A 24,928-nucleotide genomic window follows, 5' to 3' on the forward strand; every position below is an offset into this window, starting at 1 on the left:
TTCCTGAGCAGAGGACTCCCCAATATGCTCAATATCCTCGAGGAGGAATCCGCAACTCTTTGTGCCCCACACACACACTAGAACAGTCCGAGTCCAATATTGGAGGGACTACCTCAGGTGTGGCCGGTAAAGTGGGAGCTTCTTTTGCAGCCAAAAATCTTCCTGCTAAACTCTACTGAAATTTGGATAACATATCATTAAACATGTCACCACTTTCACGTTTTACCACCTGTAATATAAAGGCATTACACAAAGTTTAGGATATGTGGGGGCGAGCTTTTTGGAACAAATACCACATTCCCTAGTGGTCTTAGATGGTGTGGGGTTCTGAAAGACACAAACAGAATCTAGTGTCAGAAGGTTAGAGTACATAATAAAGCTTGCCCCAAAAGTACTGACAAATGCAAAACCTTTCCTGGTCGGTGTCAGTATGCGCCATAGTGTCCCTGCCCTGAGAGGTATCCTCCATAGCAGATGGCAGAGAAACGCTTATCCAGCACACTATGCCGCAGTGTCTATGAGACTGTGCCCCCTTATAGGCGTTTGCAGCGTTCCCACGAGGCATGAGGTCCGCCTTCCGTGCCGGCGTAAGTTCCTGGGCCACCATTGATTACTTCCACCGGAGCCTCAGACGGAAACAACACCCCTCGCTCAGGGTTACCATCGGGTAGCCGAACACGAGTTCCGGAAGCAGGCCTGCAGAGGCGCATCTGCCGCATGGAAGGCCTGCTTAACCAGCCCTTTCCTCCGCAAGGACCTCTACACCAACGGTCGACATGCGGAGTCCTCATAGGTAGACTCCCGCAGGCAGGCTGGAGCAGGGCTGGCCTTACCCTCGGACATGGAGCCCAGCAGTCCGGAAGATTGTATCCTGTCTGCCCAGGGGACAGGAAGGCACTGAGGATAGGTAGGAGGATGTGGCTATTTAAAGATGTATCTTGTGCTTCTTGTCCCCTAGGCAGGCGGGACAATTTCCTGGTTAACACCCTGATGCAGAGGCAAGCAGAAAAGAGCAATACATGAGGATTCTCAATCACATCAGGCAGTCTGCAGAGAAACGTGGCCTTGGGCACCAGTGGACATTGCAGCATGACAATGACCCAAAACACACAGCAAAAGTAGTAAAGAAATGGATAGCCGACAACATTAACGTTTTGGAGTGGCCCAGCCAGAGTCCTGACTTGAATCCAATTGAGAATCTGTGGAGGGAGCTAAAGATCAGGGTGATGGCAAGACCTTCCAACCTGAAAAATTTGGAGCTCATTGCTAAAGATGAATGGACAAAAATACCCATGGAGATATGCAAAAAGCTGGTCTGCAATTATAGGAAGCATTTGATTGATGTAATAGTCTTTTCTATTGATTATTGAGAAGGATATGAATTATTTTGGACTGGACATTGTTTGCTCAAATTAATAAATTAAATAAAAGTTGAGAATTTTTTTTTCCACAGTAATGCCTCTTGCACATCTTCTTACCGATATTATCTATTGGGAGACGCCTATGTCATTACCCGCCAAACAATTACTTGTTTTTTTTTTTTTTAGGGTATTTTTTTTTCTACATAAGTTTTATTTGGGCAACTATGGAACAATGTGGGAGGTAAAGGGTTAATTATAAATGTATGTATAGGTCTTTTTATAATAAAAAAAAAAAAGTGTGTAGGTGTAATTTTACTATTTTGCCACAAGATGTCCTCACTTATTACTTTCCTGTGCGTACTATTAGTACCTGATCAGGAAGTAATGCATGGACGTGTTACGTTCAGTTTTTGTGAATGACCGCGGCATCTCATGGGTGCCAGCGATCAGTGACATGGGAACTGAGATGGCAAGGGAAAAGTATCTACAACCCTAAGAGCTGTAGAACGATTTTGCTGGGGCGTAGATAAGCATCACAGGGAGAGGAAGTAATTAAAAAGTATTTAAGATGTGAAAATATTACCTAGGAGAAACAAATGGTCCCTTAATCAATTCACTGTTTTTTTCTAATGTTAAGAATAATATGGTGTGTGAAGAGGTTAGGTATTGTGGTACGCTTGACATATACAGAATGCATGTAACAAGTGGAGGTCTAAAGAAAAAAACAAAACAAAACAAAAAACACCACATACCACATTTCAGTTTAATAAATTATTTACTGTTTTTAGAAATTGAAAAAAAAAAAAAAAATCACAGCATTTTTTTACCTATAGTTGCCACTAACAGTGCTAAAATGTGTGTGAAAAATGTGTACCATAAAACATGTGGGATATGCTGTGACAAGTATTAATATCTTTCATTAAACGTTTATTGTTTAATCCTTTAATGCCTTTTATTTATTCATTAAATAATTACAAAAAAGGCTATAACATACTAAAACCTTTTTCTTTCAAACATATCAGTTTGTCCATTATTGAAACATGTTAGACGGTACATAATTTTCCCTCACAGCAAAGAATATTCAATTAAAAAAATATACCAAAGCTCTGTATTCATTTTCATTGTTCAAATAAACTGGCTTCAAAACTAAGAGCAGTTTGAAATGAATCTATATAATGTCTATATATGTATAATACATAAAATATATAATATTTATTATTACATATCCACAGAAGTCATCATTTTTGTTCTATATTGCATACAATATGTATATGTAAATGTTAACATTTCCATTAACTACATTTATTTACAGTTCAACTACAGCAAATAAGTATTCTACAGTATAAATTTATTCTTTTAATATAGAAAAAATATGAGAAAATACAGATGTACATTATTTATAGGTCATATGCAAAATTAAGACATTTAGAAATTATTGCACTTGCATGTTTTGTTTGCTTCCTATTTAAATTTTTTTGTATTTTTACACGTGCAATATACATATTAAAAAAAAATTCCTACTACACATTATTCTAAATTAATATATCCAAAACAACTACTTACATCTGGAATCTGTTTCATATTTCAATAGAATTTTAATCTTACTTGTAACATAACCCGTATTACTAAATATCAAGCACAGTTTTTGGTCTGCACACAAAGAATTCTAAATGCAATGTTTTTGTTGTGATCATAAATGTGTGTTATCATAGTTTATAAAACTACATAGGTCTAATTTTTTTTACAACTTTTGATAAAGAACAAATAGAGAAAAAGCAGCCCATATTCTAATTTGTGCAAAACAATACAGAAAAACCTTCCTTGACAAAAGGTCGAAAGTCCAACTGGTCGGTCATTATTACATTGGATAGAAACCATCCAAAGTGTGTGGAGATCATGCTGCACATATATAGAACCCTGGAAATGATGTGAAAGAAACATAAAAACACACCTGCAAGCACATGTGGAATCTAAATTAAAGAGTAAAAGTCCTAGACTATAAGGATTTGTTCACATCTAAAATCGAAATAGATGATGGCCGCGTTTTGTGATTTTGGTCACAATTTTTTTCCCCTCCTGGCGCTTACCTGCGCTCTACGATTTTGTGCAAATCGATTTATTTTTTCCCTTGACCCAGAAAAGAATAAATACAATGTATTTATTCTTAAAAGCGCGAACGCAATCGCCACATACAGCGATTGAGCGATTTGCGCTTTTCCTATACTTTACATTGTAGCAAAATTGCCCCAAAAAATGGTACAGGCATCTCTTTGGTCAGCGGAAAGCAGATGCAACACGCTGATTATGAACTGTCCCATAAGAAATCATTGCACAAGCAATTTTAAGGCGATTTTGAAAATCGCCGGCGCTGAAAAAAAACAGCAAAAAACGCCCTAAGTGTGAACAAGCCCTGACATGAAACACTTACCACTAGTGAGGATTTGACAGAATAAATTATTAGGACAGCACATTAGCCAAGAAGCTAGAACTCTTACCTTACAGTATTATGGTCCCAGTACGGGAGCTTGTATATTCTTCCCTGTGTTAAGGTGGGTTTTCTCAAGACACTTTGGTTTCAGTCTTCCTAACAAAAACATACTAGCAAATGTATTGCTGCACCCCCCCCCCCCCCCCCCCTAAAAAAAAAAAAAATAGCCTTTCAATATGGTAAATCAAGTGCTCTTCTGTGAAAACATAAAATTGTTTAAAGGAATACTGTAGGGGGTCAGGGGAAAATGAGTTCAACTTACCCAGGGCTTCTAATGGTCCCCCGCAGGCATCCTGTGCCGCGCAGCCACTCACCGATGCTCTGGCCCCGCCTCCGAGTAACTTCCGGAATTTCCGACTTTAAAGTCTGAAAACCACTGCGCCTGCGTTGCCGTGTCCTCGCTTCCCCTGAAGTCACCAGCAGGCACAGACCATACTGGGCCTACGCAGTACGCTCCTGGTGACATCAGCGGGAGCGAGGACACGGCAACGCAGGCGCAGTGGTTTTCAGACTTTAAAGTCTGAAATCCCGGAAGTGAACCGGAAGCGTGGCCGGAGCATCAGTGAGTGGCTGCGCGGGCACAGGATGTCTGCAGGGGACCATTAGAAGCCCCGGGTAACTTCAACTCATTTTCCCCAGTTTCCCCTACAGTATTCCTTTAATGCTTTAGTCTGTGAGGTAATGAGGGAATGCAAATACTACCTTCATACACAGGAGTAAAATTAAACTTAATGGATTAATGGCAGCAACGACAAGGATGGCAAGATGTCAGCACCAGAGGTGTTGCCAGGATCCTAAGAGATCCAGGGCACTTTTAGGCACTCCAATCATACAATGGGTGTGGCCATGCACCAGAAAGTGGGTGTGGACATGGGTTTAGGCAAAGTATCATGAACTTAACAGTGGTCTAAGTAGGCCTGCCCAGCAAAATGTTGGATAAAGCCCCCTCTCCATTAATACAAAAAAAAAAGTTATCGGACAGTCCCCCATAGCATGACCCGACCTTTCAGTGGCACCACAACTCTCAACATGCCCCCATAGAAGAACCACAACTCCCTACATGCCCCCATAAAGGCATCACAGCCCCCAGTACACCCTCAACTGATGCACCACAGCTCCCAGCATGCCCACCATTGAGGCACCACAGCTGACTCTGCCTGGGAGATATCCAGGGCCCCCAGAATAGATCCAGGGCATGTGATACTCATCTTTGAAGCTAGCAACGCCCCTAGTCAGCACTGCAGCTAGTATTGAACCAACATTGCTACCTATTTTTAATCTTAATATATTTGAGAGATTTTTTGCTAGACACTTTCTAGGGTATTATTAAACTCTGGTCATCTTCAATAACACCAGTTCATACAAATTTTGCTTGTTGTATGGGCTAGCCCTAAACTTTTCACTAATAGGACTGACACTTAGTAGAAAATGCTTCAAGGATATACAGCTGCAGCACATGTATGAGCAGTTTTCATACTGGTTCATACTGTATGTAACAGGATGTCACAATTTATTCCATGGATGGTGTATTGATTTGCTGAAGAGTGAAGTGTTACTGGGAAAAAGCCTATTCTTGTGATCCTGGCTTTCAATAGAACAGGCTTCAGCACACACAGCTACATACAGACACGTTAACGATTAGTAGTTGTACACATTAACCACCCGTTATCCCAGATCGTCAGAATAGCTAGTATGCTAGCAAGAGCACCCTAGTCCTGTTGTATGAAATGTAGGCAACAAGTATTCCATAGCTGTTCAAGCCCAACTCCAGCAAAAGTTAGGTCAATTTTGGAAAGACAGCAGAAGTGTTGGAGCCTCTGGCATTGGTCTGGGGTATTATGTAAACACTGGTGATAGCCAGCACATTAACAATAAGACACAGCAATAAAAATGAATATAGGCGGGTTCTATTCAAAATGACCCCCCAAAATGCCCTTGTTACAAATATCAATGAACAGGATATCTCAAACAGGTGAACTTAAAGAATTTGTTAAAAAAAAGGGGGGAGGGGGGGAGGATACATTTATATATTGTGAATAATTAGTTAGGTCACCCATTGCATTAAAAAACAAAAACAAACAACATACAAAATTTAGACTGACAGAAGAAAAACGTAAAACAAAGCAAGTTTACCGGTAAATCCTTTACCAAAAGAATCAGCCATCCCAAAGTAAAAAGTTTTAAAGGCTGTAAAAGAACACCCCAAAAGGGAATTGCCCTGGGCCGGATGACTTTCCAATTGAGTTTTTCCAAACTTTTATGGAAGAACTATCCCCACTGCTCTTTGTATTATTGAATGTAGGTGAATCTACCTTCTCTACAGACATAAATATCTCTCATTTTAAAAGAGGGAAAGGGCCAAGAAGAATGTAGCGGTTAGAGACCCATCTCGCTACTTAATAGTGATGTTAAAATCTATGCAAGCATTTTGGCTGGGAGAATTAATGAAATGATCAATGTTCTTTTGGGGATACACCAAATTGGCTTTAATGAGGGTAGAACATTTCTGCAGCAGTAAACATACCAAGCAAAAGGAAGCAGTTGTCATAGCTATAGATGCAGAAAAGGCATTTGATTGACTATGGAGTTTATATTTAAAACAATGGATTATTATGTTATGCGAGAAGCACTAATTAACAGAATAAAGCGAATATTCCAACCAATTTGCAAATGTGAAATTGAATAATAGATTAACTGAGAAATTCCTGATCCAAAATGGAGTAAGGCAAGGCTGCCCGTTCTCCACTCTCCTATTTAATATATGAATAGAACAACTAATTAAGCTAATTCAAAAGACCAGTTGTAAAATGAGAACTTTGAGGCGAGGTTCACAGTGGTCAGTTGCATAACTTACGTGTTATAATGACTGTGAACTACAATGGAGACTTGAACTAGATCACTAATGCAAAGCCTGCATGCAGCTAGGATAACGCAATCCTTTAGGCCTTGTTCACATTGCGTTCGACTCGCATGTCTGTCCGCGGTGGGCATATTTTGAGGTGTTTTTTCTTTCCGATTCCCGCCGCTTGGGTGGGCGATTCTTTTTTGTGGTTAGCGGTTTCCGACACTTTTTTTCCCCCGAGCAATAATTCACTCCCTGATTCAAGTCAGGAAGTGAACTCTTTGATCCGTAAAAGAAGAAATACAATGCATTTATTCTTAAAAACGCCAACGCAATCGCTCCACAAAGCGGTTTTGTGAGTGTTTTGCGTTTTTCCTATATCTTCTATTGAGGAGGAATCTCCTCAAAAATGGCTCAAGCACCGCTTATCTAATTGGATCGCTAACAAACCGCTTAGAAATGAACCATTTTGAAAAATCGCCCGCGCTTAAAAAATAACAAAAACGCCTGCAGTGTGAACAAGCCCTTACTGCGAATAGGTCCATAGAATTCTTTGAGCAGTGAGTGGTCATTCAGATTTATTCTGTAACACAACTTACCACTGTGAACAGGGCCTAATAGTACAATAAATACCTTGTGTTTTAGGGATTTTTTTCAAAGAGCGCCCCTAAAAAAATCCAGTACTTGAAAACCTGGGACCTCGTAAGTGGGGACATTTCTCAATTACAATCACTGCTGGTATAATTAGCTGGTCATCTAATTACAGTTGAACACCTTATTTTGAGCATGTGAACACCTTATTTTCAATATATATTGTAAACTAAAAATAAAATGTATATTTTTTCATGGAATGGATGACCTTTCTCAAGATTCAAAGTATATGAATCGAGTATCACCTAAAAAGTTCCATTAACCTGTTCTCTAAAAAGACAGCAACAAAATAGCAAAAGGTTGGCAAAGTGGCCAGCACTCTTGTGTTGTCACATTTGAGTACAAGTCAAATGTTAGCCAGGACACTATCTGCATAGAAGCTAACGGAAACCTATTCTATTGAATTTTATACTTACAGTTCAGTTTACAACTTTGAAACAGATTCCTCCTTAACCACTTGCCGACTGCGCACTCATACCGTGCGTCGGCAAAGTGGCAGCTGCAGGACCAGCGACGCAGTTCTGCGTCGCCGGCTGCAGGCTAATTAATCAGGAAGCAGCCGCTCGCGTGAGCGGCTGCTTCCTGTCAATTCACGGCGGGGCTCCATGAATAGCCTGCGGGCCGCCGATCGCGGCTCGCAGGCTAAATGTAAACACAAGCGGAAATAATCCGCTTTGTTTACATTCGTACAACGCTGCTAACAGTAGCAGCGTTGTACCAGATCAGCGATCCCCGGCCAATCAGCGGCCGGGGATCGCTGTCACATTACAGGCAGGAGCCTGTTAGAGGCTGCACAGGACAGATCCGTTCCTGTGCAGCCTCGGATCTCCGGGGAAGGGAGGGAGGAGAGGGAGGGGGGAATTTTGCAGCGGAGGGGGGCTTTGAGGTGCCCCCCCCCCGCAACACACAGGCAGGCAGGAGCGATCAGACCCCCACAGCACATCATCCCCCTAGTGGGGAAAAAAAGGGGGCGATCTGGTCGCTCTGCCTGCACCCTGATCTGTGCTGGGGGCTGCACAGCCCACCCAGCACAGATCAGCTAAAACAGCGCTGGTCCTTAAGGGGGGGTAAAGGGTGGGTCCTCAAGTGGTTAAATCAAATAAAAGAAGAGTTGTATACACAGAACTTGATCTGGCAATCAAAGTTGGAACATTATTAATATTATATTATTTATAAAGCACCAAAATCCCATAGGGCATTAAAGTGAACCTCGTGACTAAAAATCTACTCAGCAGAACTGAAAAGGCTTGGTGTTTAACAGTTTCACAGCATCAGAATTTTGTTTTTCTTACCAAAGCTTCATTTTTAGCTGCATTTTTATCTAAGCTCCACCCATCAAAGAAAAAAAGCCTGGGCTTTTTTCCTCTGATGCAGTGCAAAGCATGATGGGATTTCCTATGTTGTTCACGTTGCCTAGCAACTGGGAGAGGTGATCAGGACACAGGACAGTTGGAACGGTGTCTCATGCTCCCTGTCACCTCCTTTCAACCAAAAAGATGGCTGCCATCATGAAATCAAACATCTGCCTGTTCTTTTAAAACAGTGTGGGTAACAGATTATATTACCGTATCTATTTTAATTAACATAACTAATGTAACTTAATGACAGCATGTTTGTTTAGGCTGGAGTTCCTCTTTAAGTTCTGTTAGAAATGCTATGACCTTAAAATGCTAGAAATGCTATGACCTATAAATCTAAACCGAGTTTTACCGACTCCCTTTTTTTTTTTTTTTTTTTTTACAAATGCTAAATGCCTGGCTATCATGTTAACCCTACAATTTTAAAAGGTTAGCCCCTGTGCTGTATAGAAGCATCCATTAGCTACATATGTTAAAAATAGTCTTGAAATATTACCTTTACTTTGCTTATAAATACACTTTGAAATACTGGTTACATAGTTACATAGTTATTTTGGTTGAAAAAAAGACATACGTCCATCGAGTTCAACCAGTATAAAGTACAACACCAGCCTGCTCCCTCACATATCCCTGTTGATCCAGAGAAAGGCGAAAAAACCCTTACAAGGCATGGTCCAATTAGCCCCTAAAGGGAAAAATTCCTTCCCGACTCCAGCTGGCAATCATCAATCAAAATCCCTGGATCAACATCATTAGGCATTACCTAGTAATTGTAGCCGTGGATGTCTTTCAACGCAAGGAAAGCATCTAAGCCCCCTTTAAATACAGGTATAGAGTTTGCCATAACGACTTCCTGTGGCAATGCATTCCACATCTTAATCACTCTTACTGTAAAGAACCCTTTCCTAAATAAATGGCTAAAACGTTTTTCCTCCATGCGCAGATCATGTCCTCTAGTCCTCTGAGAAGGCCTAGGGACAAAAAGCTCATCCGCCAAGCTATTATATTGCCCTCTGATGTATTTATACATGTTAATTAGATCCCCTCTAAGGCGTCTTTTCTCTAGACTAAATAAACCCAGTTTATCTAACCTTTCTTGGTAAGTGAGACCTTCCATCCCACGTATCAATTTTGTTGCTCGTCTCTGCACCTGCTCTAAAACTGCAATATCTTTTTTGTAATGTGGTGCCCAGAACTGAATTCCATATTCCAGATGTGGCCTTAATAGAGAGTTAAACAGGGGCAATATTATGCTAGCATCTCGAGTTTTTATTTCCCTTTTAATGTATCCCAAAATTTTGTTAGCTTTAGCTGCAGCTGCTTGGCATTGAGTACGATTATTTAACTTGTTGTCGATGAGTACTCCTAAGTCCTTCTCCAAGTTTGATGTCCCCAACTGTATCCCATTTATTTTGTATGGTGCTAGACCATTAGTACGTCCAAAATGCATGACTTTACATTTTTCAACATTGAATTTCATCTGCCATGTATGTGCCCATATAGCCATCCTATCCAGATCCTGTTGCAATATGACACTATCTTCCTGAGAGTTTATGATTCTGCACAATTTTGTATCATCTGCAAAAATAGCAACATTGCTCACTACTGCATCTACTAGGTCATTAATAAATAAATTGAAGAGCACTGGACCCAGAACAGACCCCTGTGGTACCCCACTGCTAACAGTCTCCTATTTTGAGTACGATCCATTGACCACAACTCTGTTTTCTGTCCATTAGCCAGTTTCCTATCCATGTACACAGACTCTTCCCTAGTCCTTGCACCCTTAACTTTTGCACCAGACGTTTGTGGGGAACAGTGTCAAAGGCCTTTGCAAAGTCCAAGTATATCACATCTACAGCATTCCCAATATCCATATTAGCATTCACTACCTCATAAAAGCTGAGCATGTTAGTCAAACAGGACCTGTCTTTAGTAAACCCATGTTGATGCTGAGAAATAAGATTATTTTCTAGTATGAAGTCATGTATAGTATCCCTTAGTAACCCCTCAAATAGTTTGCATACAACTGATGTTAAGCTTACAGGTCTATAATTTCCTGGATCTGATTTTTTGCCCTTCTTAAAGGACTTACGAGGTGAAAAATCGTAATTTTGGTCTTTACCTGTTTACTATGTGAATCCATAGGTGTGTTACAATGCGTCCTCCGTTGCATTCCGCCTCAAAAGTATATTTTATATTCCCCCCAGGCTACGACCCGACCCCACAGCACGGGTCGTCTCCTATGCCACATTCAAGATGGCCGCCGCAAAGATCCACGGCTGCGCAGTACGCATGGCGGAGAGTGCGGCTGCGCAGCTCTCCACCCTCGCCCAGCCGCGTACTCGCTGTTAGCGTCATCCTACTGTGACAGCGGGCGCGCTCACAGCGAGGGCGGAGAGCTGCGCAGCCGCAGTCTCCGCCATGCGTACTGCGCAGCCGCGGATCTTTGCGGCGGCCATCTTGAATGTGGCATAGGAGACGACCCGTGCTGTGGGGTCGGGTCGTAGCCTGGGGGGAATATAAAAGATAGTTTTGAGGCGGAATGCAACGGAGGACGCATTGTAACACACCTATGGATTCACATAGTAAACAGGTAAAGACCAAAATTACGTTTTTTCGCCTCGTAAGTCCTTTAAATAATGGGAAAACGTGGGCTGTACGCCAATCCACTGGGACTCTGCCAGTTGAAAGAGAGTCACAAAAGATAAGATAAAGGGGTTTAGCTATAACTGAACTTAATTCCCTTAGGACCCGAGGATGCATGCCATCCGGGCCAGGTGCCTTGTCTATTTTTAATTTATTTAGTCTTGCCTTCACTTCTTTCTGCGTTAAGTATTTAGTATTACAGTTAGAAGATTGAGACTCTTCTGCCTCTGTAATTTTCAAGTGCTGTTTCTTTTGTGAAGACAGAAGCAAAGTAAGCATTTAATAACTCTGCCTTACCTTGGTCATCCACCATTGAGTTCCCACCCTCATCCTTTAGGAGTCCTATACAGTCAACCTTTCTTTTTTTTTTTAGAGTTAATGTACTTGTAAAACTTTTTTTGGGTTAGATTTGATATCCCTAGCGATTTGTTTTTCAGCTTCAATCCTTGCCAGCCTAATTTCTTTTTTACAATTTTTATTGCACTCCTTATAATTGCTTAGTGCAGCCTCAGTCCCCTCCTGTTTTAAGACCTTATAGGCATTTTTTCCTCTTCATTTTATATTTAACCTTTCTATACATCCATAGAGGCCTTTTTTATTCCTAGACATTTTGTTTCCATATGGGATATACATACTACAATATTGATTGAGTATAAGTTTAAAAGCTTGCCATTTCCCTTCAGTGTCTTCCCCTTGTAGTACATTATCCCAGTTCACCAAACTTAGTGCCTGCCTAATGTGATTGAACTTTGCTTTTCTAAAATTCATAGTTTTAGTGGTCCCGCTGCCCCGTGGCCTATCAGTCACCAGATCAAACGTTATGTTGTGATCACTATTTCCCAAATGTTCTTGAACCTGCACATTTGATACATTATCTGGTCTATTAGAAATGATCAGATCCAGTAACGCATTCCCCCTAGTTGGTTCCGTTACCATTTGAGTCAAGTAATTGTCCTGTAGTGCTGCCAGAAATGGTGCAAGCAGCATTTCTGCTTATCAAGCATTTAGAACTCCACAGTCACTGCTGGCTGCATGTTAGATCAAGCTCTGATCGCTAATGCCTCTTATACACACACTAGACTGAAAGTCTCAGCTAATAACCATGCTCAATAATGTTGATCCAGGGATTTTATCCGATTGCCATCTGGAGTCGAGAAGGGATTTTTTTCCTTTTGGGGCTAATTGTACCATACCTTGTAAGGGTTTTTCACCTTCCTCTGGATCAACAGGGATATATGAGGGAGCAGGCTGGTGTTGTACTTTGTTTTCTGGTTGAACTCGATGGACGTATGTCTTTTTTTCAACCCAAGTAACTATGTAACCTAGAATTTGTACAAGTGTCCCACAAGGTCCTCTAGTGATTCCGACTAACAGGCACATTGCTACCCCCTCCCACCACCTGCTGCTTCATCATGCAATGCATTGTTTTCTCTCCTGCCCTCTCCACAGAAATGCTACACAATGCTTGGGCATACCTGACCAGGGTCTCTGTACAGTACTGGATCTCCACAGTGCTGCCCTAAGAACTGAATGCAAATATCTCAATGTTTCTGAATAACTGTGCAAAAGTTTAAAGGGTTAATGATCCCATATGAACACTACAATATTTATAATGTAATCTAAAACTATTGCAATTTTTATATGAACTTGCCAGCAGGCATAGGAATATTATGTTGGTGGGAAAGGACCCACTATTCTATGGATACAGGGAGAAACAAATACATTATTCAGTCATCCCTAACACAATCAAGTTCATATGGCTCCTACTCAATTAACATTTCTCCTGAGTTCTCTCATAGGAGATAATTTGAAACTTTAAGAACAACATGGTTTTAAGCTCCTAGCAGGCAAGATTTATTCTGCTTTTTAGTACTTTTTCAATTGCCAGTTGGTGAAAAGTTTTTATAAGAGGAAATGGAAAATTATCATCTGGGCAAAAACTCAAGGCAAAAGTTAACTGAATAAAGGCCTATATGTTCCACCAGCAGTTGAAAAGGAAGGATACGTGGACATCCATATGCCAGATATTACAAGGAAATTGCATTTTTTGGTGACTAAATGGTTTTCAGTCTGATTGCAAGGATTAACGGCAAACATTTTTTTTTAGCTAGATTGTTTTACCTCTGATGAACCATACAAATTTCACAGTGCTTCTAACAAAGTGGCAAATAGGAGTGTCAAAGTTTGCTGCCAGTCAAAGGGTTAGTCCAGATGTTGAAAATGAGTAGCAAAGCCTCATGCTCTGGTTTATTAATTCATAGCTGGCTGCAGATTGAAAGGAAAAGATAATGGGTCCGATCCAATTCACTTTTTCCTAGGTGATATTTTCACATTTTATCAGTTAAACACCTATTAAGCAAGAAAATACTCAGAATAATTGTGACAGTACTATTTCACCGACTTCTGTACTATTTCATTTGCAGAGTGCTGAAAAGTTGTTTTAAAGATAAGATGAAAAATTATCTCCTGTGCGAGAATTAAGAAGAAAAGGTAAATTGGATCGGGCCCAATTTCCACAGATTTGTGTAGCAACCATCTATGTTTATGGCAATGTTCTTTTTATTTCAACAAAAGTGTAGTTTCCCTTTAAACTGAGAACAGAAAACTCCCTAGTATAGATTCTAGAAGGAACAATCATTTTCCCAAATAATAAATGCTGAACATCTCTTACAGTAGGCAGTAAGAGAGAATAGGAACTGTGAAAATGAAGCCATTTGTGCATATTATTATGCAAAACGAACACACATAAATACATACACGCACACACATAATCAGGGTGACACAATACTGAACACTAATAGCAATATAAAGGTAAGCTTGCATCACAGTTTTCATAAGTGCTACGTTTATGCAATGGGAAGATAAGCTTCGGTCATATAAAAAAAATATTCTGCAGATGCTGAACGTTTTTTCTGCTTCAGTTAGGTGTTTATAGAAATTATGGCTAGTTGCAAACAGGTCAGAGCCAGCAAGTTTTAGCACAGAGTAGCTCTTGAAGGCATACACGTGGTATACACATGCCAATTCTCACACTTCTTTCTACACCACAGCAGATCTTGCTAAAAAAAAGTCCATGATTTTTCAACAAATCTATGTTGAAGAACACATGGTACATGAGTAACTGCATTGGGTAAAATGGATTTTTCAAGTTACGTCAAAAGCATATGTTTTTATATGGATTATTGTCATAAATGCAGAGTCATATTTTTGAAGAGCCTAACACAGACACCCTCCTCTGTACACAGGCACTGTTCCTTGCACAAGTGAAGGTGTCTTAGTATGCAGAACAATGTTCACACGTTCTACACCGCCCACCTTTTTACACCAACTGACACTGCGAAAATGGAGTGTGTGTCACAGCATTAGTGCCAATATGATACTGAGATACTGGACTTTGAACCAGAGCTAGCCAAGGAGACAGAGGGATTGGCAGTGGTAAATTGGGATATCAGATTGAATTACAACCTAGCATGGCACCACAGTTCATGTCTAGTAAGGCAAGTGCAAATATTCTCAAGGAATTTATTCAGAATATCACAGGTGAACACATCTTCCACTATGTGTAGGTATTGATTGTTTGTATAGCTTACTTTAAAGAGAGTACAGTGTTAAAGTAACTATTCAACAGCTTGTGACTAGAAGGGCTACTGTATAAAGTACAGTATAACTTCAATACAACCCTTTAATATTTAGATTTTTATGAATATTTGGTCACTCTAGATCATATATGTCAAACTCCGGTCCGGGGCCAAATTTGGCCCTCAGAGCCATTAAATTTGGCCCCAAGTGGTTTCCCCACTTTGCATTATGTTTGGCCCACTCTAGATCACAGGGGAAACTATATTGGAGGTGAAGCCCTAGAACACCAGGGAAGCCATTTGGGGGAGGTAGGGTGAAAGCACTGAACATTAGGGAACCATATAGGGGAGGGAAGGAGGAGCATTAGACACCAGGGAACCATATAAGGGAGGGAGGAGGATCACTAGACACCAGCAAACTGTATAGGGGTTGGAGGGGAGCCATTAGACACCAGGGAACTTTATAAGAGAGGAAGGTGGCCAGTAGACATTGAGGTTGTCCCTCGAGTAATTTCCAGCATTCAATTTCAGCCCACTTTGTATTTGAGTTTGACACCTCTGCTCTAGATGTACTCATGCTAAGGCCACCATTCTGTAAGACTAAATATATATATACTCTTAATATTATATTTAACTTTATAAATTGAATATAATGAGATAAGGGAAACTACTTCATGGCCAAAATTGTCCCTTAAAGGGAAGGTTCACGCAAAATAAAAAAATGAGTTTCACTTACCTGGGGCTTCTACCAGCCCCATGCAGCCATCCTGTGCCCTCGTAGTCACTCACTGCTGCTCCAGTCCCCCGCTGGCAGCTTGCCGACCTCGGAGGTCGGCGGGCCGCATTGCGTACATTTTTACGCATTCCCGCTTGCGCAGGAACATTAACACATACATTTTTACGCAGTACTGGTTCAATGCGTAAATTTGTACGCATTGAACCAGTAATGCGTAACAATGTATGTGTTAATGTTCCTGCACTGGCAGGAATGCGTAAAAATGTACGCAATGTGGCCCGCCGACCTCAGGGGTCGGCAAGCTGCCAGCGGGGGACTGGAGCAGCAGTGAGTGACTACGAGGGCACAGGATGGCTGCATGGGGCTGGTAGAAGCCCCAGGTAAGTGAAACTCATTTTTTTATTTTGCTTGGACCTTCCCTTTAAAGGGAATGTCTGAGCTATTAAAAAAACAAACAAACATCTACATACCCAGGGCTTCCTACAGCCCCTTGCAGCCGACATGTCCCACGCTGCAGCTATGCTCTCAGCTGCCGACCCGGGGTCCCCTCCGTTGCAGAGGCCGACCTCTACTGCGCCAGCGCTACACTGCCAATCAAGTCCACGTTGTCCGGAGTGTACTGCCCATTCCCTTTAAAGTATGCACTTAAAGGTGGATAAACCATCTTGCATACTGTTAATGGATAGTTTCACTCCTTAAAATTGCAAAATAATACCCTAACTTTTCACTAAACACGATGACGGCATGCGCATGCACAGATCGCTCCCGGATGCTGTTGCGTACATTAGAACACATGCAGTCGGGCCAGCGCACTGATGTCAGACCCAGCTAACTGGAAGAGGGTGCCGGAGGGCAATTACAAGCAGCGGAGGGCGCAGAATGGAGAACGGGGCTCTGGTATCCTTTAAACATTTCCTGATTAAATAATCAGTCCTGATTATTTCAGACAAAAATCTTAAAGAGTAGCTGTCGGGCATAAAATCAAAAATCAATTCTTTATTTTTATCTGGTAAACAAGTAATAAGGATGCTAATCAGGCAATCCAAAAGTTAAAATCACTATTACTTTTCTTGTTGATAAATTATCATTCCCCAGTTTACATGACTCATTTGGTACACAGAAAATTTGGTACACAAAAGAGAAGTTGCAGGGCATGCTGGGTTGTCTTTTTTTTGCTTCTTTACTTCCCCTCAGACTTAACTAATGCAGCCTGATTGGCTGAAGCCTCTTTACTTCCTGTTTTTTCTCCTCCCACACCTCTGTTATTTCTGATTGGCCAAAATTTCTCAGGCTGAAACAATGCACTTTCTATAGTGAAGGGCGGGCAAATCAGGCAGAGGAGACTAAGGGTGGATATTACATCACGACTGGCTTCAAAATAGCCACAGTAAATATGGAAACTGTCTAGAATAGGATTCTCTACTTTTCCTTTATAAAATTCACAGGAATCATAATGTGGACAGTGCAATACATATGTTATGATGTTATGCAAGTAGAGCAAGTATTTATCTACTTATATATTTGTTTTTTTCCCTAGATAGTATGGCTGACAGCTCCTCTTTAAGTATGTGCTTCGCTTTAGAAACCTATTCCAGTACATTTGGGGGAAATGTTCCTGGCCTGTTATGCAGGAACATCTTGTCTTGCTAATGGATTCCTCCCCCGTGGAGGACAGATGTCAAGGTCCTATTAAAAAACTACAATTGTTTTATCTTATGGTACATGAATGGTTTGGACAACAATCTTCTTGTGTCTGTAGGTACCTTTAATTAGAAGGATTTTTTTCTCTCAAATAATTATTCAGTAACTAACTCTGTGTTAAATCTTGGCAGCTAGCACTGGTTGTGAATTTATTAAACACACATATGATAATGATATCATCACCACGAAGCTGTTCTAGTACTATGTACTAGTCAATGTAAATGTGAAGTGCTAAGGGAATCACATGGCAACCTCTACCAGGTGAAGGCTGAATACAGAGAAGGATAAATATCCTGCCCTGAAACCTTTCAACATGCATTCCCCTCTCACCATAAAAAGGATTTCAGCCAACTCATCACAATAATTCCACTTCTGTTATCAAAAGCTGTGTAAAGTATCCCTGAAGTGAGACTAGTTTGTGGATTAAGCCCACGGTAGGCTAGATTAGCTATTCCCAACCGTCTTTATTGTGCTTGTTACCTTTGGGGTCCTTGCCATTACCTGTTTTACGACTCAAATATTTGAAGCGCCCGTCAGTGGAATAAGTCGGAGGAAGTGCCTGTGCCGTGCACGAGACATTCTGAACTGGAATGAAAGGCTCTGGTCATGTACATATTGGAACACGCGTATGCCTGGTTCAGAATTGCTCATTTAACGCTGAGTGAACTTCCCGGCAAAGCTGCAGGGGTACAAGGACAGGCAACGGAAGGGGTCCTTGAAGACAAGCACCACAAAGTAGGAACAGTTAATCTTACCTGCCGTGGGCTCAATCCACAAAATAGTTTCTTACTTCAGGTGTACTTTAAGTAACCACTCACATTTTTACAAATAATGAAGTGAACTCAGATTTGAAATGCCAGAGATTTGAGCATAGATTGGCTACACTCCTCATGGCAAAGCAATGTGCCACAATGTGTCACTGTTAACATATCAGAGATGCAACCTAGTCAATTAGTCACAAGGACAGAAGAAGCTCTCCACAGTTCTCTCCGAATGGATAAAACACATTAGCCTTTTTCTATCAGACATGGTCTGACGAAGCAAAATGTGCATGCTCTTAAAGACAAAAGAGAGTTTTATGTATAGTCCACTGCTTATCAAATACTATACAAGCCTTTAAATTGGTACAATAAATATAGAACGTAAAAAAATCATTCAATCCTAATTAAGCAAAAGTACATTTTGACATTCTGCCATCAGTTTCTCACAAAAAGTAACTGTATCACATAATGTTAACGTGTCACAGAAATCTCACATTTCCTAGAATGACACATAGGCATTATAGACAACAGCACCTTCCTCGGATCAACCCCCAAATTAGATTGTGCAAAAATATGCTCCAAGATTGCCTTTGAGGTTTTTCAGTGCAAAGTAATGGTATATAGTGTAAACAAAAGTGCATTAGTAAAGCCAATAAAAGTAGGTCTACAACAGATTCAGTATCCATCTAAAATTCTAGATATCCTTATCCTTTCGAAACATCTCATGAGTTTGATATAGTGGTTTCAATACATAATGTAACCTAAAGTTGGCCACACACTATACAATTTTTTACATATCAATTCAAGAATTGCAATCAATTTTAATCAAAGTTTTACATTTTTCTGTACAACTAATCATTTTATCAAATTGCTGTAAAATTGGATATTTTATTGTATCGTGTTTGGTCATCTTTATACCGAAGTTTAGGTTCATTTCATTTAGCATGGTAAGGAAAAATGGTTAAACAATGTGTTTCTGTCATGAACTGGAGCAGCAATGGACTGGATATCTGTGGTTTTAGAGCAAGTTTGTAAACGAATAAAATGACCCAATAGCCACAGACCCTTTACCCACCAACCTCCAGCTCAACTAACCAAAGCAGACTAAAGGCAAGCATACATTACTGGATGTAGAAAACAATCAGTATCTTCCCAAAAGTGATAATTTACCAACTTGTTCTACTCAATGAGATATCTGCTGAGTTCTGATCTAATTTCACTCTTACTGCCACAGCTGCAGAGCTAAAGCCGCAGCTGCAGAGCTAAAGCAGCCTAGTTCTCGTACCGCTTTGTCCTACTTCTTGCGACATCAATGTTTCAAACAATGGCCTTTCCCAATCAAGGATTGATTGAGAAAATGATTCAACATTGATCAAAAGAGTCTTCTTTTCTAGTAGATATTTGTTATCAGATTCCATGTTCTATCCAATCTATGTTCTAATCATAAATTGAATAATCTATGCCTGGCTTTAAACTCAACACTTGGGTCTATTTCAAAACACTACCCAAATTATTTTTCAAAAATAACAGCCCTCCACCACATAAAGAGCTTTTTCCAACATACAGGCTCAGGGTTACTAAAGAATGAACCACTAGCTTTTAACAGCCACCCTTATGCTGGTAAATGTAGATGTATTACATATAATGAAGTTTGAATGACCATATTGGATAAGATCTTGTAGCAGCTTCAGGAATCTAGTCACCCAGCATAATTCCTCCAGATGATGCACTATGATGAGGACATTGGTCTACTGTTGACATTTCTAGAGGGCACATGCATTCCAGGGTACTCCGTTTTAGCACTTGCGTCTCAGTGGTTCTGTGGAGCATCAGCTTACATGTGCCTTCCTTTAGGTTCCTTTTTGGTTAGGTTGTCTGTAACAATCAGTCATCAATCTTCACAGGAACAGAATCTGCAGAATCCGTCACAGTTGACTGGGTGGGAATCCACATTGTGGTATCTTCTCCTCTGGACACTTTTTCCCACTGATTGAGGTTATCCCTTTGAAAAGCAAAGGATAAAAATAAACCTTTAGATACAAATATGTACACCAGTGAACCTTTTTTGCTGCATTTTACATTTATTTGAAATAAAGCTCCAGACACTTAACTAAATATACAGTATACTACAGCATGTGTAACTTGTCTGACATGCCAAAATATTTTAACTCTGATCACCCAGTCCTGCAACTCAGACAGTATGAAAGCCCCGCCTACACGAAGCGATGTGACTTATCAATCGAGCCGCTAATGCGGCTCGATTGATAAGATCAGACAGGTCGGATCTCGCCACCGCCGATTCCCTGCTCATTCCCCACGAGGGGACAATGGCAGGGAATCGAGCGGAAGATAAGTGGCGCCGCGCGGGGACGAGGGGGGATCAAATACGACGCACGCACGGGCGAGCGGGGACACGGCGGGTACGCTGCAGAGGCGATCCGGCGGCTAATCGAGCCGCCGGATCGCTTCGTGTAGACGGGGCTTTAGACTCTAATCTGCAGTTAAACTCCACAACACATTCAAAACCGCTCTCCCAGCCTGCTGATAGGATAGTACAGTAGATGACACATCCTTGACTGGTCTCTCAGGAGGAGCTTAAGGAAAGTGTATGGGGCAGGGAGGAGGTGGGAATGAGAGGGTGATAGAAGAGAACATTACAGCCGGCCTGCTTCTTCCTGTATGAAAAAGTGACTTTATCCAAAAGTGATAACAGGGACATGTGGGAGAGTTATGAGGAGATAAACGGGTAATACGTTGAGGCATGTGGTTCCAGCATAAACATACATCTGTGCTTAGGTTGGGTAGCTTTATGATGGTCTACTGTTGACACATTTCTAGATGGCACATGCATTCCAGGGTACTCTGTTTTAGCACTTGGGTCTCAGTGGTTCTGTGGAGCATCAGCTAACATGTGCTGGTTTGTCTTTTTTTTGCTTCTTTAGTATCCCCTTAGACTTAACTAATGCAGCCTGATTGGCTGAAGCCTCTTTCCCTCCTGTTATCCCCTCCCACACCTCTGTTCCTCTGATTGGCCAATATTTCTCATGCATCTCAAGCTACAGAGTCGCACAATGACAACACACTTTCTATTGTAGAGCTGGGTGGGAGTGTCTGAAGACACCGGCCGCCCTCCTCCCAGAGAGGGAGGAAATGACATCAGTATTGGCTTCAGTCAGAGGGAATTAAGATGGCAATTGCCTGAAATGGAATTCTCTTTATTTACTACATAAAATTCACAGAAATCAAAATGTGGACAGTACAATACATATGTTATGTACGTAGAGCTAGTATTTATCTACTTATATATGTGGTGTTGTTTTTTTTTATATATATACCTGACAGCTCCTCTTTAAAGTAGTTCACCCTTTACATGTATTTTTTTTTTTTACTTCCAACTTTGTTCTTGTTGTCTATCTCTATTCTTTAGATTTTGTTTTATTATGTGTACCAAAGATATTAGTTGGTTCTAGATCACATGTGTCGAACTCCAGGCCTGGAGGGCCAGATCCATGCCAGTGTTTAGGATGGACTGAGAAAGAAAGGAATGAGTTCTACCTGATGGACCACACCTTTCCTGATTCAAACCCATCAATTCATTTGAGCTGTATCAAAAATGTGTGAGGATCTCGGCCCTCGTAGGACCGGTTTGACATACCTGTTCTAGATGTAGGACAGCTGAGCTTCCTCCGATAGCTGGTACTTGCAAAGCTATGTAATTGTAATGACAACTAAGACTTTGAACATCAGATACATATCAGTCGATGCCAGATAACCCTTATATGAACTTTTATTATTTATCCTAACTCTTTCAATTTACCCTTTATTTCTGGCCATATACTCTTCACTTACTTTCCTTCAGTTGCTTATTTCTTCCCTATGGGGCTTTATATTCTATATTTGTATGCTAGTGCTATGCTGCCATCTTCTGGACAAATATGAAATTGCTCTATTCAGTTACTTGTGTTACCTATTTTCATGCAAATAAACAGTCTCTCTAAACTGTTTAATATGTACCCCCTTAGATGGGAAGGCTTTTCTACCTTTTCTCACTAGAATGAATTTGCTCAATTTCCATACAATTGCCTCTTAGTCTCATATGATAATAATAATATTATTATTATATGGGATGTCTCCCCTCTCTCACCAGTGTAACCAGTGCCCATTTAATCTCTGATGACTTGTCCATTTGTCAGGAAGTGACAAATGAAGGCCATTTGGAAATCTCTTGTGGCACTTCTGAATGTACATACAACTGCTGACTTCTCCCTTATTCTGTGGGGCTACACACATATATGAGCAGCATGCTAAGGGGCCCAGATTTTCATTGGTGGAGGTTTGTGCAGGATTGTATTTGTTTACTCAGCCATGATGGGAAGTCAATGAACTTTTGCTCCCCTTGGGTTCCAAAGATCCCTTTCACTACTCTCAGTGTCCTGACTGCCAGCCTGCTTTTTGCTATTATGTTCTAAGAAAGAAGTCCTTGCATTCTGCTGATGTGGAGCTGGGTTTAAAGGACAACTGTAACGAGAGGGATATGGAGGCTGCCATTATTCATTTCCTTTTAAGCAATAGCAGTTGCCTGGCTGTCCTGTTGATCCTCTGCCTCTAATACCTTTAGCTATAGACCCTGAACAAGCATGCAGCAGATCGGGTGTTTGAGACTGACAGGAGAAAAGCGCTATACACAAAAAGGAATTATTATTATTATTATTAATGTCAAAGCGCTTGTGAGGCAGCCACTAGAGCGCACTCAGTAGGCAGTGTTAGGGAGTCTCGCCCAAAGAACTCCTTACTGAATAGATGCTGGCTTACTGAACAGGCAGAGCCGAGATTCAAACCCAGGTCTCCTGTGTCAGAAGCAGAGCCCTTTACCAGTACACTATCCAGCCAGCAGCAATTGTTCCCATACCGGGAGTCGAACCTAGGCCAACTGGGTAAAAACCAGGAATGCTAACTGCTAGACCATAAGCATTTATATAGCGCTGCCATGTTACACAGCGCTGTACAGAGCATACTGTCTTGTCACTAACTGTCCCTCAGAGGGGCTCACAATCTAGTCCCTACCATAGGCATATGTCTATGTATTGTGTAGTGCATGTATCCTAGTCTAAAGCCAATTTTAGGGGGAAGCCAATTAACTTATCTGTATGTTTTTAGGATGTGGGAGGAAAGAGGAATACCCGGAGGAAACCCACACAGACATGGGGAGAACATACAAACTCCTTGCAGATGTTGACCTGGCTGGGATTCAAATCAGGGACCCAGCGCTGCAAGGAAAGAGCGCTCACCACTACTCCACCGTGCTGCCCATTGTCGTCAGATCTGACACGATTAGCTGCATGCTTGTTCCTGGTGTGATTCAGACACTGGTATTGTTTAAAAGGACATAAATATGGCAACCTCCATATCCCTCATTACAGTTGTCCTTTAAGTTTGTATTGCATTATATGTAATAATTTTGGCTCAAACAATCTTGGGTTTCATAGCATGAACATAGTAGAATGGCAGTAAGTCAATCTTCTTTCATTTATCATGGCTTTATAAATAGCAAAATCAAGTACAAATAATAATAATAAAAATGAAAGCAACAAATAAAAACTTAACTTGCGTTATCACTATCACTTTATCATTTGGTTTTAGAAATGGACCCAAATGTACTAATAATTATACACCAACCAAAGTTCCCAATACATAAATGTAGAATAATCATATACATAAGTTGTGACTTTTACCTGCATGCATTAAGAAGAGGCTGAGTAGTAGGGAAAATCTGGGATAATGTTGTGTAGCAAGGTACAGCTACTGCGTTGTAGAATCCAATCTATAGTATATATATATTAAAAAAAAAAAGTATTTATGTAGGATATTGTAAAACATGGCATTTTGTAGCACAAAGTAAAAAAATCTGTATTTGATATACTAACTACAACATAATGTCGGTTTACATTAGTATCACCACTGGTACCTTTAGCTTTCAATGCTTATGAGAGGTTTGTGTGTAGTACTTAAAGCAAACCTGAACTGAAAAATAAAAGTGAAAATCAACATACACCGGTCATATTTACCTCCTGTGTAGTCTGCTCATTTTTTTTCTCCTCTTCCATGTCCTGTGTGTCCACTGTGCTCTAAGGAATTCTCTGGCCTCCATTCTAAAAATGTAATATCAGGTTTTGGATCGGCACACCTTGCCGTGGATAGTTGGGTGCTCAGCCTTAATGCAGAAGCAACATCAGTCCAATACAAGCAATTCAAGTTCGGCTGGCACACCAGTTCAATGTTACAAGCAGTTTTATTGTATGCACAACATGACAATTGTTTCGGGGCTGCGGAGGGTCCCCTTCATCAGATAAAGTGCAAACATCATGTCTGACACTGGCATAACAATAGGGGATGCGACCCCTGCCGGGATTTTTTTTTTGCAGGGGGGGGGGGGGGCCCGGGGATTTCTAGGTACGCCCCTGGTGCTAGACAAACTTTAATTGCTTTCATTTTAAAAATGATGATGACCTCATAAAAGCTTCTGGGTCAGCACTTCGTTAACCACTAATATCACTTGAGCCATAAGGAAACATGGACATAACCTTGCACATCAGTTGTCCTCAGAGACAAACACAAACCGAAAATGTAAAGGTACCAGGGAAAAAGTACACACACAAATGGCAATAAGACAAGCCCTATAGGTACTATATCAGGTCCTATAAACCTGTTTGTAAAGATATACATAAATACGTAAGGAAAGGCCACCACCAGGTATGGGTGTCCTTTTAACAGCAATATCCAAAATTTGGATGTGGTCGTCACGT

The 24,928-nt window shown here is 40.8% G+C and overlaps 1 protein-coding gene across 2 annotated transcripts in view; it reads right to left on the reverse strand.

Moving 5' to 3' along the window:
• Positions 1–16,205: 16,205 nt before the first annotated feature.
• The window catches only part of PDE10A (phosphodiesterase 10A), a 232,701-nt gene continuing 223,978 nt past the window's right edge, over positions 16,206–24,928 (reverse strand). For both annotated transcript variants that reach the window (XM_068279518.1, XM_068279517.1), the window contains exons 21-22: positions 23,858–23,946; positions 16,206–20,127 (exon numbers count right to left, since the gene is read on the reverse strand). In XM_068279518.1, the coding sequence (XP_068135619.1) occupies positions 20,010–20,127; positions 23,858–23,946 (207 nt within the window). In that variant the 3' untranslated portion in view covers positions 16,206–20,009. The remainder of the gene's footprint in view (positions 20,128–23,857; positions 23,947–24,928) is intronic.

The sequence above is a fragment of the Hyperolius riggenbachi genome, chromosome 4 (assembly GCF_040937935.1).
Source record: "Hyperolius riggenbachi isolate aHypRig1 chromosome 4, aHypRig1.pri, whole genome shotgun sequence".
In the NCBI taxonomy this organism is placed as follows: Eukaryota; Metazoa; Chordata; class Amphibia; order Anura; family Hyperoliidae; genus Hyperolius; species Hyperolius riggenbachi.